The sequence below is a fragment of the Scatophagus argus genome, chromosome 6 (assembly GCF_020382885.2).
Source record: "Scatophagus argus isolate fScaArg1 chromosome 6, fScaArg1.pri, whole genome shotgun sequence".
NCBI classification, from domain to species: Eukaryota; Metazoa; Chordata; class Actinopteri; family Scatophagidae; genus Scatophagus; species Scatophagus argus.
Window position 1 is genome coordinate 8,621,240 of NC_058498.1, and position 16,542 is coordinate 8,637,781.

Genomic DNA, 16,542 nt, shown 5'->3' on the forward strand with positions numbered 1-16,542 from the left:
CTATTTGCTGGTGAGACAGCAACAGCTAGCAGCAAATGTGTACACACACATATGCACAACACCCCCCCCCCCCAAAAATAACAAACAATGAAGTCCGGCCATGTGAGTCAGCATCAGTTCACTTGAGTGCAACCAATAGTGAAACCTCTAGTTTATTAGAAATAAATGAAATAATTAAAAGAAAAAGCAGCAAATCCTCACATTTGAGAAAATGAAAGCAACTAAATTGTCAAAACATCATCTAACTGATTACAAGCTATTGGGTATTTATAGTTATAACAAAAATGTCATATTTTATAAAGTCTTTAAATATTTAGTGTAAAAAAATTTGGATTTGGAAAGTAACCAGTAGCTAAAGCTGTCAGATAAACACAATGAAGTAAAAAGTACAGCATTTCTCATGTAGTGGAGTAGAAGTAGAAAGAGACATGAAAAGAAAAGTAAAGTACAAGTACCCCATATTTGTACTTAAGTACAGTACTCAAATTAATGTACTTAGTTACATTCCACTGCTAATGAAGGATCTGCAAAGTTTGACATTAGAAAGCTGTTTTTTAAGCCAATCGTCTCGTGTGCAGCACTTGAACTGTTGCACTGATTAAGAATTTTTCAGTAAATGGAATGAAACATGTCTTGAAGTGATCTGAATATTTCCTCTCATGATGGATCTGCTTGTAGGGCTTGTGCATCACTGTCACATCCCATTGATTTGAGGTATTTCACTTCACAGTTGCGGGGGAAACTGCAATTTGTTCACATGGAGGATGAATGGTTTAAAGAGGATGCAATAAACTGATGAAAGATTCCAAGCGATATCTGTGGAAACAAACACTCAGAGTCTAATCGAACTGTTGGGTGTTTCAAATGAAGTATTACTTTCATGTCAACTGTGATCTAATTTTCATCAGGCTATGCATTATTTGCCCGCAGTAAATAAATAATAAATTACATGATTTTTTTTTTCCCCACTGGTTTTTGTTACTTTCCCTTTCTACAAGAAAGGGGCAATTGGGACATATTCTCTCTACGATTGGGGTGTGAGATCACAGAATCCAGGTCATAGTGACCCTCTGGTTCCTCCTACTCTCCTCTCAATAATGTGCAGCACCCAGAATGCTATGTTGTACATGGAAGCTTCATTAAACTTTGTCTTGAACTCAAGAAACTTAGCAGTATTTCTGCAGTACTGCCTGGTACCAGTTTGCTGTGCTTCAGTTAGCTTGTTGTAATTTTGTTCAACCCAGTTTTCTGAGAAACATGCATCAGGTAAACATTATATCAATAATGTATTTCAGATGTATTATCTGATCTTTTTTTGGCTAATGTTATACAATTGTTGTGTGTAAGAGGTTTACACACAACAATTTCACAGGTGATAATCCAGCTTGGTCTGTGATTTCATAGGATGTTTAAACTGTGACATGACTTATTGTTTCCACTGTTAAATAACTATAAGAAATGTCAAACTGAGTCTGAACCTCTTCTACATGCTTGAACTATAAGACAAAACAAAATAAACAGTAAGATTATGTCTGTCCCTGTGAGCAGCTTTAACTCTGACACTGAAATGTTGGTACATGTACAGACAAAGGCAAGAGAGGGAATAATTGTTAGACATTTTATTCAGGACACCAACAACTTGCTGAGCAACTAAACTGTTGCTTACATGAGACACACAGATCCAACATCGACGAACGAGGGACATTATTCACACCAGAAAAATAAAGTTTATTGCTGTTAAGTTTATTCTGACAACCATTTCTAAATTATTGTGTGCATTTAAAAGAATATTTCAGCAGTATGTGAAATATAAACACCTGACAGGACAAAACCCTTAGATTTCAAAGTTTACTTGTGCTGTTTAACCCACAAGGTTTTCAGACCAAAGAAGAAACATTATTCTTTGATTGTGTGGCCACCTGTTCAAAACAAATTATCATTCACTAACTTGGCTGGATATTGAGTAAACAGATCTTCTGGGTGAGTTTAACTCTCAGGTTAAACTCACCCAGAAACACACTGATAATATCAATATGTAGCCCTGAGAATGCACACCAATACTTTGTCTGACAAAATCTATCCAAACATCATTAAGCACCTACTAGGAGAGAGCTTATGGTGGAACATGAGATAGTGTCAGATAGCTGCTGGGGTTAACATGTGTCAAACTGTCGCTATACAATAAGTGGAAAACTCACGCCTGTGATCTGTGAATATACAGTACAGTTGAGCTGTTATCAGATCCCTAATCGACAAAAATGTCACAGTTTCCTAAAACTGTTTCATTTCACTGGTGAGTTTTGTTTATTATAACATTGGAAAGGCGATGAGTCAAAACCGTGAACGATGCAATGATAAGAAACACCAACAGAAAATTACTAAACCTGAAACTTCAACGGGTGTGTGTGATGCCTCCTTGCCACAATAAAAATATTAATAAACAAGTCACGCATGCCATGACAGCAAAGTTCAGCACCTTAGCCCAAACTTAATCAGGAAATGAAAGTTAAAGCAGAAATGGATAGAATTTAAGTTTGGAAAATAATTGTCAGTGAGGTTAAAGGTCTTATTTCTCCACACACTCAGATATGTATTCAGACAATATTAGCTGCAGGTACTTCAGCTTTACTCTGGTTTAAAGGACAAGGATGGCCTTTTTCTGTAACTTTCTTATTATCAACAAATCAGGAAAATACCAAAACCATGAGTGTGCTAGTCCATACGTATTTTCTGACTTCCCTACCATGTCAGGGCTATTCAATACCACCGTAAGTGTAAACAGCTCAAAATTAGGCCTATTTATTATCTTATGTAATTTGCTAAAACAACTAGGCACCACCAGAATAAATAGTGCATTTTTGAGGGGATGGGTGGTCCAGTGAGTATTTACAGCAGCAATACAGCGAATGTGGTGGGACTCAAGTTAAATTACAGTACTCATGTTTGTCAAAATAAAGCAGTCTCAAGCAGAGTGGCAGTGTGACTGACTGGCAGAATAGTAAGATTGTTTAGATTATATTTAGATATACAGGAAATGCTTTGTTGGTTTTAGTCTTTTTATGATGATGATCCTGAAATAAATGAAGAGCCAATTAAAAAAAAAAAAAAAAAAACTCAACAAAAACATTGTTACTCTAACATGTTTGCCGATTTGTAGTTTGCCACTGTGACAGTCTCAACATTTGAACACAGACAGCAAAGTGGCTCCTACAAACCTAGAGAACATTGACTCTTCCCCTCCCAAGTCTTTTGCTTATTATTGCAAGGAGCCCACGGGCTTTTATCAAAGGTGTTTATCACACTTACTAGAAATATATTTTAGGTCATTTAAGTCATCTTGCATCCCTTTACTAAAACCAAGAAAGACCAGCTGCTTTACATTCAGCTGTGCGTCACACTAGCCTTCTTTCCGAGAGATAACTGACAGCAGCGTACTCCGTGTCACTCGGATTCATCTCCAGAACTGTCGAAGATCTCTTGGGAAAGTCCAGGACGCTGTAGACCACTGAGTTTGTGGGCACATTTTTAATCGCCTCAACAGTTTCCTGCAAAGAGACAAGCTGGTGAACTGCTGCAGAAGTTTTGAACATTTACTCTGACATTTATATCTTTAAAGACGGGAAAAGACGAGCGTGTCCTTACTTGTACTGTGGAATTAGAGCTTTGTTGTGGTGGAAGATGCTGCTCTTGTTGTGTGTCTGTACAAGAAACAAATTATATTGAAACATTGAATGAGTAAGGCAAATAATCAGCTTAACCACTGCAAGGTGTGGATTTAAATTTAAAAATCACTGATCATCATCTTTGCTTTGTGATAAAGTATGGAACTTTGAACTTAGTCAAGTAGAAAGAATTCTGAATGGAGCTGAGGTGGAAGGAGTGAGTAGCATCAAAAAAATATGATTTGCCTCTATAAAGGAATAGTTCAACATTTTAGCAAATACATTTATTCAGTTTCTTACACGGGAAGATAAATACGGTGGTATTTCCTGGCCCACGGTGTGCTTGCCAAGTTTGGTATCATCGGGTATCATGTGATAATAATCAATTAATTAATTATATTTTTAATAATAAATCATTTTGGACAGAACCAGGACAGCTGTTTCCCTGTGCTTCCTGTCTTTATATTAGGCTAAGCTCATTGTCTCCTAACTCCAAGTCACATGAGAGTTATATCAATTTTCTTGTCTTACTTTCAGCAAAAATGCTAATACCAGTGAGCACTTTAATACATTAATCATTACTCAGATTAAAGGCCATTGCTGTGAAAATGATGAGCAATAAACAGCAAAGATTTTTGTGCTGAATGCATATGTTTATCAAATATAATCTATTTTGTTTAAGTACAAAAAGTCAAAATAGGTTTTATTGAGCCAAGTCATTCTGTTTTTTTTTTTTGTTTGTTTGTTTGTTGTTTTTTTTTTTTAGCTCTAATACTGTAAAAGCTTGAAACAAGAAACAAAGAAAAAAGTTTCAAAAAAAAGTTGCATATGACTACAGTTTATCTCCACCATCTGTCAGTTTTGCTGAGCAGTGCTATCTTTGGACAGGGGTAGGACTGGCTTAGCATGACATGATACAGAGGTGCACAGTCAGCAAAAGCCTGCACTTGTATGTGTACGGGAAAACATCAAGTGTGGTTTCTGAGGTCACGGGGCATGGCAAAATATTTCAAAGAGGCAATGTTCCTACTCAAAGTAGGCCAGAGGGGTTTGTCTGTGAAGTGAAAGTGCATCGGTAATAGTGAACAAATAATATATTTTTTTTTCCACCCGTTCTTCTGTTGTAGTAGACACTCTTTTATCTGCATGCAGTGAAGGATGACTTTCTTTTCAAGAGCTGTGAATCATCATATGTATCAAAAGGATGTGAAACTGCAATCTGGCTTGCATTTTTGAGCATCTTAACCATGCAACTGCACATTTTTTCCACAGAATGACAATTAATCTTCTCACCTTCACTTTGCATGTTTGAAAACTGTATATGTATGTATGTGAGTATACGACTGACTATATCTGTAAACAGAAAATTTAACACTAAACTGTCTCTGGATTTAGATGAATCTGGGTGATAACCTACGCCCAGTATTGGGTTTGAGTTTCCAGGTGTATCAGGTCAAACGTAAATATTTTAGTTAGATTTCAATAATCCACCTGACTACAGGACTGAAATAACCTTAAATTCATATTTTAGTCACATAATAAACAAAGAAAGGGTAAATGTAAGTCACTGTTTTGATGCAGTGCAAAATCCCTGGAAACTCTGAATTATCAGCGATGGCAGACATGTAAAACAACCGCATAAAAATAGAGTATTTTTGAACTGGGAGTTTCCCTACCTTTGGTTCTCACGAGACACCAGATCAAACATGGAAGTAGTGCGGCCAGCAGCATTACAGGTGAAACCACAAGGACAGTGACGAAGTGAGAGGAAGTTCCACTGTCTTGTGTTGCTGGGATGGTACTCTGCATGGGAGGAACTGTAGGAGTTAAAAGGAAATTATGAAAATATACACTCAGTGATGCTGTGGCCTAAATTGCTGAAAAAAATACTGAATTACTTTATATCTCAACAGAAACTGTATTGTTTTACTACATTTTTGGTGTAGAATTAGACCAGTGCAGTATAACAAATTTTTTTTTATATGTAGACTGTAAAGTTAAGACAGTCAACCACTTAAGCCCAGACTGAAATATTTCAACAACTACTGGATGTATTGACTTTTCCTGTGGTGTCACCATTAGGTTGACACTTGTGGTTTTGAGAGATATGTGATAAAAGCAAAATGACATGACAGTCCCATCAGCCCCAGCTGGACGTGATTTCTCCTGTAAGTTTAATTTTGGGGTTAAAGCAAAGAAACACGTTTTTAGGTTGGGTTTATTTAGTTTAAGTTAGGTTTTTATGGAATCCACTGTGGGGCAGAGAATTAATTAATTCATATCAGCTTTTGTTGTACAGTAAATACTTCATAGCAGGCTTAATTCATTGATGGTTCTTGGTAGTCTTCTTGTTGGATTTGTTGACAGTAAGAAAAATGTAGAAATACTACAAACCTTTTCTTTTAAAGGATATTGGGCATGGTCTGGTAATTCATTGTAGCACTGGTAAAAATTTACATTGACAGTGAGACAAACAATACAACAAACAGGGCCTCTGTACGTGTACCTGTGCTGCTTCTGTTCTCCTCTTGGACAATCAGCTGTACCTTAATACTCTCCCTGAGGCGTCCTGTACTTTTGAACACACTGGCCCAGTAACGTCCACTCTGATTTAGTTTAAGATATGGAATGTGCCAAAGTACAGAATAATTGTTAGGGTAAACATTAAAATCATTTCCTTCTGTCCCCTGTTTATACTCAGCAAGCTTTTCCTCATTTCGATAAATTGCAAAATGACTACTTCTGTTGAAGCTGACATTAGAATAAAATGAGAATTGAAGGGTGATGTTGGTGCCGAGGATCCCGGTGACCTCCGTTTGGCTGAGGACTGCATGGAGACAAAATAGGAGATGTGTGTGTGTTACAGGATGCAGCGATGATTCAATGCCTTATAAAAGCAAAATGTCACAGTGAAATAGGGCCTAAAAACCAAGCTAAACCGCACTCTGGTTGGGTAATTAGGCTACCACTCTGACTTTGTGGGTTGCTTCTGCCCATGTTGCAATGGTTGCACTCATGTTTGCTGATCTGTGGGCTCCACAACTCCTTACTGGGTTTACTGCACTACAAAGAAACATTAACCTTTTTTTTTTCAAGTGAAAGCTAAGGCTAAAACGAATTTGTTGATTTCAAGCTGTTGCCTTGAAATGAAAATGCCAACTTTCTGGAACATCTTGAACATCTCGGAAGGAGCAAAATTCATAATGGAGATTAAAAACTTGGTTAAACTCCTGCTAAAGCTAACATTATGTATATTTTAATATATATAAACTAATAAACTAATCCAGCCCTGATTGCTAAGCTACTCTATTGAAAACAGTACAAAAACAATATGTTGAAAGTTTTGACCCATCAGTTTCAAGACTTTTGCTGCCCCAGTTAACAGGTTCACTGGTAACAGGTGAGAATATCATGAATGGGTGGGAAAGTAAGCAAGAATATAATGATGTGTTTTCACTTTGTAAAACACATTTATTTGTCATTATGTCTACAAAACTAAGCCATAACTCTGAATGAAGTATTTTGGATGTTTCCTGTATATCACTTTAGGATGTTTCCTGTATGTCACCCCTCTCATTAACCACGTATCCTGTCTGTCATTACTTATTATAACTCAGAATTTGTTTTCGTCAAAAGAGAGGGTTAAACGACATATCTAAAACTCGTGAGGACCTTTTATGTACAGCATTCCAAACTGATTAACAGTCTATTCATTTGTATTAACTGATTTCACATGCAACATCTAAGTGAGGTTTTATTGTACGTATTTTGAAAATGAAATTTCAAAAGATTGCAATGTTGCCCCAACACTAGACACGAGGTCCTAACAGTTTTATATGGAAATGTCAGGCTACAAGTTGGTCTTCTTGACATCGGTTAAGCACATTTTCCCTCATTTTAATTTCCCTTTGCAGTGGCAAAACATCAAGAACACCAAAAGCCAAACTGAAAGCACATCACTTCAAAAACACAATTACTGGGGGAGAAAACTGTCGCTCGACACCATAATTGCGTGGAGCTCCCAAATACCATTCAGTAACAGTTAATTCATTAATTGTAGTGAAGAAACTGGGGTGCCATTAACGGCATATTAACATATGTCAAAAGAATATAACGCAATATAATTCTAAAAGAGCAATGAGGAAATACAATAATAGGTAAAAGAAAGTAGTAAAAATGAATCTGTAGCAGGTGAAAACCCACAAAACCTCAAACGTCAGAATGTAAAGCATCAACCACCAAAAGAAGACAGCTTACCGTTTAACACCATGTGAGCTACGACGATCAAAGCTAACCCAAGAGGCTTTGTTACGGTGTTGTCAACCATCATAGAGAACTTGTGTTGTTTACAGGCCTGACAAGGTGGCCCTTGAGTTGTTGAAGTTACTGATTTTTATGACCTGCTTTGGTGTGTTGAATCCTCTGGTTTGATGTTTCTAGTGAAGAAGCAGTTTGTGTGCCTGAGGGGAGGAAACTGTAGACAGGAACTTGTACAAACACCGATTTATCTACCTATGGCATCACAAGCACCTCCCGTAACGGAAGACATCAAAGAGGTTCATGGACATGTGGTGCACACTGTGAGGAGCTTAGCTGAAGAGGGTGACACTCACGTCATGTGTGTAAATTCAGGAAGAGCAACTCGTCACCTTCATATTTTAAGGGACATTTTCCAGAAATCCTACACCCAGAAAACAGTCTCAGTTCATGGTCCCCATAGCTAACTTGAGACCGACACGATAAACTTCTTTATTTGTGAACTGTTTGCCTAAAACTGAAGTTAGTAATTTCTTCTTCAAATTGGTTCATGGTTTCATTCGCTGAAATAACAAAAAACCCCATTTGTTTCCACCTGTAGTAAGGCACGTAAATAGTTTCAGTTTTGTCTCAAGACGTCTTACGATACCAATTTCTGAGTGTTTGTAACGACACATCGGCTGCAAAGAGAACTCCATTAGAGCAGCTCAAAATTAAGTCAGGTTTAACTTTTAGCATCCAAAAAGGAAATTGGCTTTGTCAAGTTGCAAAAATATACGTGAAGCAAAATTTCTTATAGACAGTCAGACAGGCAGACAATAACAAAAACACACCAAACACAACCCACTCATACTAAGAAACTGAACACATGCACCACAGTCGCACAGACGGGTGTCACAAGCAGATGTCATGGAGGATCTGGAGCTGCTTCATCACAAATGGCTCATATGAATTTCTGTGCACTGCAATGCAAGCTGCTGGTGTGATTTTTTATTTTTTGCTCTACCACCTTCAGCGGGCAGAGTCCACTGGAGGATGCTGTTTACCATAAGCATGAGCAGTGCTGACGTTCTGCCATATTTGTTTACATGTCTGCCACTGCCGTCTACAGTGGGTGCAGCGTCGGTATAACTGGTTTCGGTTCTTATGAGTGGGTTTTTGTTGATTTTTTTTAATTAAAACTGTGTTTACATTTTCCCATTGTGTTCTGGGCAAAATTTCCTCTTTAATAAATGTAGTAGTAGTATTTTACATCTGAATCGCCAAAGGCTTCATGTATTCTTCCACACTTGATGGATTTGAACACATAAAATTTAGTGATAACCACTTTACTTGATTTTTAATGGTTTTATTCAAACTTTATCCATCTGTGGTGTTCCAGGATAAACGTGACCGTGTGTGAGATTATATAATGTACAGCCAGCGTGTGGATAACAATATACCCCCACACCACACCTAGTCCTCCCACCAATCTGTCTTTGGGTTGAATCTGTGTTTCTATAATAAATATCTATTTGGATATGAGTTGGCACTCCGTTCTTCCGTTTTGTTCTTTGTGTCTTAACCAGAAACAGACGTCCCTCATGGCAGCCACCAACTGGGGACACCAACACATTCCTTTGTGGTTGGTTTCAAAACTGATACGAGTCTGTCTTTCTATGTTTTCCTCTAGTATTGATCATATTCAAAATGGTGTATTTCTTTCACTGAAAAATGAGTGGTATTATTTCAAATATCTGGAATCACCAGATCACAAAAGTAAGAGTAGTACTTGTAATTTATGACGACGTTGGATGAAGGATATACATATCATCTGGTGATAATATTTGCTTTATATTTGATTCATGAACAGTCAAAAATCCACAAAAGGAAATGAACATTATACACTTTTATTAGTTGATTGTCAATTCTGAGTGACTGCCGTCATTACTGGTTTTAATGTGGTGAAAGCAACAGAAGAAAGATTTTTTTTTTCTGCATCTTCACCAAAACAGTGAATGTTGCACTTTTTGAATTTTATTTATTTATTTATTCATCTTTCTATCAACTAATCAGCCCAAATTTATACTGTTATTATTAACCTGCACATATTGGTAGGATAACGGCTCCCTCAATGAATATCAGCCACCCAGTCGCACACAAAAGCAGCACATAAACCACAGCAGAGGAAGTTGGGGGCTTTGAAGACAAATCACTGTCACCATATAGTTGGGGGGAGGGGGGGTTTATTGGTTGGATGTTTGGTTTCAGTGGTTGATGGAGTTGGTGATTCCCTTGTAGCTCCTTCTCTTAGTCTTCCCACAGTATCACAGACTGCAAACTCACATAAAACTGATGAATCAGTTGAAAGGGGCACAAACGTTTACGTGACGTAATGCACCAGAATCTGCAGACAGCCGAATGTAAGATAAGATAAGATAAGAAGAACTTTATCGATCCTGCGGTGGGGAAATTTACTTGTCGTGGCAGCTCACAAGAACAGAAAAAGAGTGCAAAAAGCAACAAGTGTGCAAAAACAGTTACAAAAAAAATAGAGGTAATAAATTAACAATTTACAAGTACAGTAAACACAGTACAATATACAGCTATATACAAGTTCTCATAAGGGAGGAAAAGAGGACTAGACCATTGAATTATGCAGTCTAACAGCAGTGGGAATGAAGGACCTGTGGTAGCTCCTTCCTACACTGAGGGTGTAGCAGTCTGCCGCTGGAGGAGCTGCTCAGAGCCTCCACTGTCTGATGCAGAGGGTCAGAGGTGTTGTCCATGATGGATGTCAGCTTGGCTAACATCCTCCTCTCACCCACCTCCTCCACGGAGTCCAGTGGGCAGCCCAGGACAGAGCTGGCCCTCCTGACCAGCTTATTTAGTCTCTTCCAGTCCCGGTCCGTGCTGCCCGATCCCCAACAGACCGGGCAGCACGACCACAGCAGAGGCTACCACAGAGTCATAAAAAGTCCTTAGGAGGGGCCTGCACACTCCAAAGGACCTCAGTCTCCTCAGAAGGTGGAGGCGACTTTGGCCCTTCTTGTACAGGGCATCGGTGTTATGTGACCAGTCTAGTTTATGATTGAGGTGGACACCCACATACTTAAAACTGTCCACCATCTCAATGTCCGAGCCCTGGATGCTACTGGTGTTTAAGCACAATGTGTTTTCAAATGCAGCTTCTAATGGGTGACAAAATGACTTAAAGTTGTAAATCAGAGCCCTTGTGTCTGTTTACTTAACCAGAGTCATATTGTTGTTGTTGTTTTTGCAGTAATGATGAAAAAGAAATGCTGCTCAGACATCGACAATTAACATACAATAACATTTCTTAATTCCCTTTATTGAACCATTTCACCCTGACTGCTAGGGTTAACCATTGCTATCTCTCAATATTAGAAAATGTTTTGACAGCAAAAAATTCACAGAAAATGTTTAAGACGGCCTCTGTGACAATGATGGGTAAATTTCCTGCCGCTTCTTCACAATAAAAGCTGTGGTTTGCCAATGGATGAAATAGATACTCATACACACCGAAAGGTTTCACACCCCACCATGTTCTTTCTCTCACACAGTGGGAATTAGGCTACTTGTGTGTGAGTGGGTGCATGTGAAACAATATCTAGTTCACCTGGAGCTTGGTGTAGCTTAACAGGAAGACACCACTACTTCCTGTCTCAACTTTCAAATTCAAATTAAAAGGAATGCTTGATAAAACATGGATTTGCTTTGTGACAGACTATGTATCTAAGTAGCCATATGCATAATGAAACACGCACTTATAGATTCAGGAACAGAATTTAGTTCAACGTCCCTAAACATATTGAAAATTAACTCACAAGACAAAAGTGCAGCCCACATCACTCCAGTTCTTCCATCTCTACACTGGCTGCCAGTAGTTCACAGAATCAATTTCAGAGGCTTTGTACTTATTTATATATCTCTACACAAAGCTTGCTGTAAATATTTAGCTGACATTCTTACAGCCTTGCAAAGCCTGAGATCACTGGGCAGTGGTGTGCCAGCTTCGCCAAGGGCAAAATCTAAAAGCAGCAGCTTTTAGTCATTATGAAGCACTGGAACCAAATGCCTGAAGGTCTGAGGAATCCCCCAACCACAGCAGATTTTTAAACTCAGACCGAAAACCTTGTTGTTATCAAGCAGGGCTCTCAGTCCGTGGGTTGAAGTATTCATTGCACTCGTCACATCTAATTTTTGCTCATCACATACATCACACAAGTATATTTTTATACTTCATTTCTTCTCATTGACTTTCAAGACTCATACCTGAGTGTACGTGTTTTGACACTGTGACGTGTGGTGTGGGCATGCTGAACTAAATATTGTTCCAGAGTCTGTGAGTGCATGATTAATTGTGAATATGGTTGCCTTTACACACAATCCACCATGACAAGACACACCACTCGCTCAGAAATCCATGTTTTCTCAAGTTCTCTATGGTTTTATTTTGAAAGCTATGGTAGGAAGTGCTGGTGCATTACTTTTAGGCTACAACTATTTTTGGGCACCTTTATATTGTTTTACATGCACACACACACACACACACACACACACACACACACACACACACACATAGACCATATCCTCCCGTGTGTGTGAAGGTGGTGGGGTGTGTTTATACACACACTGATTGCATTTCAATGTTTCCACCCCCAATCTGCCTCCTATAGTCAGAGGTTATTGCTGTATGTCTGCGCCATCTTGTGGACTGACTAGTATGATGCAAATCATTTCCAAACTCCTGGACACGTGTTCACACACACACACACACACACTTTTTTCTCTCTCACACTCACAGATCCGTAGTTCCTGCATCACAGCTTATTTAAATTATTTCCTTTGTACATCTCCTCCACTATGTTATGTGCTGCTGTCACTTCCGCTTTCTGTTATGCTTCTGATGTTAAATGGGCTGCTTGTGGCACTCCTTTCCATCAGCTGTTAATCTTGCCGCATCTACAATTTGTTAACTTTCAAGTCAGTGATGAAATAAATCAAGGCCTCGGAATATGTGCCTCAGCTGAAGGCCGGAACCATTATGTGATCAAGGGAAGCATCTTCATATTACTATCAATCTTTGTTTAGCTTAAGCTATTTGCATACTATTAATCTACCCTGGTTAGCAATAATCATGAGATGTGTCCTTGAGTTATTGGTCAGTCTCCACTGAAATTGTCTCCTCTTTTCCTCTCCTGCCAACACTGACTGAAACAATGCCCGTCTCAGGTTTTTAGTGTGCAGTGATTCCGTCCTTTATTGAAGCCTTCAGTATCTGTGGGTGAGATGTTGGATGTGTGCAAGCCTCAGTCTGCAAACAGAAAGCTGCATTCATAATGGGGAACTGCACACTAAATTCTAAAAAAAAAAAAAAAAAAAAAAGCCTTTTGGCAAGCACACAACTCATGCACCCACACAATAACTCTCTCAGGGATCATAAGTGTGCTTCTAGTGACTGTCAAAGTGCTACAGGACTTCCTGTCTTTCCAGCAGAGATTCAGAGTCTATAGAGATTCAGTAGCCTCGTATTGCTGGTTAGCTGTGACTACCAGCTCTGCATCGCTGTCCATGTCGCAGTGAGCAGTGGTCAGTCGGTGTCTCACGTAATGTAACCACAAAGGCCTCCCTCCTTGTCTTTTTCGCCCTCACTTCTCTGTTATGAGTATTAAATGCACTGGGTGGGGAAAGGTTTCTGGCAGAATCTGAGGGTGTATCCTTTACAGAACCATGTCTGAGCCTTATTTTGTATGGATGTTTCTAACAATAACCTATAGATATCTATATTGAATCAGTACTAACTTGCAATCAGCGACTATCTATTGCTTTCTCTATGGTTTCTATCACAGTGTAACACGTTTTTTTCTTGCTGTATTTTAACATGGTTGGCTCAGCAGTAGTGGACAAAATAAAACATGATGTAACAGTCCAGTTGACTGGAGGTGGATTAAAGCAACCCAGAATCTCACTTGGCTGCCATTTGCTGAGGGGCATTTGTTGAAACAGCGTTTTAGCCAAGCCTCACAGCAGAGACGGGAAGGGAAGAGCAGGAAAGCCCTTATCGCCATGGTAACTGAGAAACCGACTCTCCTATGAAATGCTGCTCTGACTAAACAATTACCAAGCAATCGGGAATGGGAAACCCTCCACACCACCCGCCAGTCACTGCCAACAGCATGCGCACACACAAACACAGCAGGCTCCTTTTCTGCTCGTTAGGTTCAACAGGTGGGTTCAGGCATGCAGCCAAAACCATCTCGCGATGCTCATTGTTTTTGTTGTTTGTTTAGAATCCTTCGTGGTTTTGTGGTTTAAAATAGAGTACAAAATACTAAAGCACAAACTAGATGGTGGACTAACCAGCTGGTTGCTCATGAAGAACTCAGTGCAGTGGTGAGTCGATTTACTGCTTAAATGTGTGCTGATTGGTAGTCAAGTCTGGCTTTGTAGAGTCATTGTTTTGATGTCCAGTAAATTGGGTGTTTTGGTTCATTGTCACTGCTCTCACAGAGTTGTGTTTCGGCAACAGACGGCAGCTGTTTTCAGGTAAAAAAGCTGTAACCCACCATACACAACCTGCTCAGCACCAGGCAGCAGACAGACACAGTTAGACACCAGTTGCCTGGTGACCACTGAGGAGCATTTAGCAGCTAAAGAGCAAACTGTTTCCCTCTGGACCTGGTGGAGACCAAAAATAGAGCTAAAAGAGAACGAAAATTGTACTTACATTCACCAAGTGGCCATAAATCCAAATCCAAATGGATGTTTAAATAAGCAACTGTTTGCCATATCAACTTACAAGAATAAAAGTCTTAACTTACATGATGCTTTCACAACTTGTTTCTAATGCCACCAAAAAACCTGTTATTGTAGATTTAAGATTTATTGTCTTTTTTTCAAAATAGGTAAATAAATAAATAAAAATAATGTGTGTGTGAGTGTGTGTGTGTGTGTGTGAGAGAGAGAGAGAGAGAGAGTGAGTGTGCTGATCATTGTGACTGTACTTGGGTCAAGCTCATGTCTTAGCAGCCAGGAAGACACTAGTGTCATCGCTGTCACTGGTTGCGATGGAGATGAAGGCTGCAGAAGCTGAACACACGCGCGCGCGCATACACACACACACCCACACACAACACACAGCCAACAGATTGGGTGCTCACAAATTGACTTTCAAGTATGCAATTACTGGACATCACACACACTCACACACATCCACCTGCCGGAGCCTGTCAGTAGGCCTACACGGGAATTGACTTTCAAGCATGCACTCCGTACACCGCATCCACCAACACGCTGTCACACACTCGCACATAATAAAATACACTCCTACACATAGCGGGGAAATCTAAGCTACTAAGTTTAAAACGTGTGAAAACCTCATGCCCGCACGTGCCCGCATAGACATGAGGAGCCTCGTGTAAGCTACAGGTGCTCAGAAATGTGATTTACAGTAGTTACACATGGCTGCACACACACACACACTCACACACACACTTCCTGCCTCCTTGGGGAAATCGACTCTGTACATGCAATTAATGACTTCCTACATCACAGTCAGAAAATAATAGCTTGAATAGCTGAGCCTCCACGCGCGCACACACACACACACACACACACACACACACAGACAGACAGCGCGCAGACGAGTGCGCATCCAGTGTGGCAGCTGTCACGGTTTGCAGCGGAGGTATTCCCCAGCCTCATCTCCGCGGCCAGCAGCCTGTCTGTTTGCCTGCCTGTCTGCCTGCGCGGCTCCGCTTCAGTGTCAGCGCACAGACAGACGGGTTGCCGAAGAGGCACACATCTCATGAAACAATACTAGTCAAAACTTTGACTTTGGCAGCGCGTCGTTGTGGTGTTACGAGGATAAACGGCTGTAAAATAAAAACATACAGTATGAGACACAACCTTTAGCAGCCGATATAAGACACTGTGTTAATGTGACCTGACTGGACAGTGGACTGTGCCCCTTCTCTTTAATGAATCATCAGGTTTGAGAATTACACCTGAGGCGAAACCCCAACTTTCCTGTTCGCTCTCCTCACTCAACCTCCCTCTGTTGAGTGTCACCCACCGCCCAAATTGATTTAGCCACCTCCCCTCCGATAGACTCACCCTTTCCTCCCTCCCTCCTTTCCTCCCTCCCTCCTTTCCTCCCTCCTTCCCTCCCTCCCCACCAGTCACATGGAGGTTAGCGGTGACCCGTCGCTCCCTCGGTTTTGTGGCAGTCGCTATCCGGTGCGCCTCAGAGGCAGACGAGAAGCGAGACGCGCGAAGCTGCCGCGGCGCATCGTTTATTTTGATTTCTTTGCTCTTTTTAATTCAACTGTATCCGTGCCCACGGAAAATCTCCACGAAATCTGCTGAGACTGCTGGTAAACGATACTCTGTTAAACGGGTTATTTTTAGTACCCACCGCCGCGATGAGTGGCTGGAAGCCGGCTGTGAGACCCAGTGGTGCTGCGCTGTGATAAATGAAGCCCCCGCTTGGTGTTCAGCAAGAATGAAGTCGAGGCGAGATAAACTGAAGATTCCCTCTCTGACTCTGGAGTAAGTCCCGTTTTTTTTTTACTTTCATTTTCTGCCATGTGAAACTGCTGAGTTTCAAAGTTGTGATAAG

The 16,542-nt window shown here is 40.1% G+C and overlaps 2 protein-coding genes across 2 annotated transcripts in view; one reads left to right on the plus strand and one right to left on the minus strand.

Moving 5' to 3' along the window:
* Positions 1-1,604: 1,604 nt before the first annotated feature.
* LOC124061209 lies at positions 1,605-8,203 on the minus strand. Its single transcript, XM_046392848.1, has 5 exons — positions 7,920-8,203; positions 6,169-6,489; positions 5,339-5,479; positions 3,643-3,698; positions 1,605-3,545 (listed from the first exon to the last, which is right to left on the minus strand). Exons 1-5 carry the CDS (start codon positions 7,990-7,992, stop codon positions 3,393-3,395), a joined length of 744 nt encoding a protein of 247 aa, XP_046248804.1. The 5' UTR covers positions 7,993-8,203; the 3' UTR covers positions 1,605-3,392.
* A 7,922-nt stretch (positions 8,204-16,125) lies between these two features.
* Positions 16,126-16,542, plus strand: part of mast3b (microtubule associated serine/threonine kinase 3b) — a 28,882-nt gene continuing 28,465 nt past the window's right edge. The window contains exon 1 of the mRNA XM_046391687.1: positions 16,126-16,472. Within this exon, the coding sequence (XP_046247643.1) occupies positions 16,426-16,472 (47 nt within the window). The 5' untranslated portion in view covers positions 16,126-16,425. The remainder of the gene's footprint in view (positions 16,473-16,542) is intronic.

Coding starts and splice junctions, on each gene's coding strand:
- LOC124061209 (XM_046392848.1), bottom strand. CDS start 7,992: ATGATGGTTGACAACACCGTAACAAAGCCTCTTGGGTTAGCTTTGATC. Junction 6,490..7,919: donor AGCTCACATGGTGTTAAACG/GTAAGCTGTCTT, acceptor GTCTCCATGCAG/TCCTCAGCCAAACGGAGGTC. Junction 3,546..3,642: donor GCTCTAATTCCACAGTACAA/GTAAGGACACGC, acceptor GTCTCTTTGCAG/GAAACTGTTGAGGCGATTAA.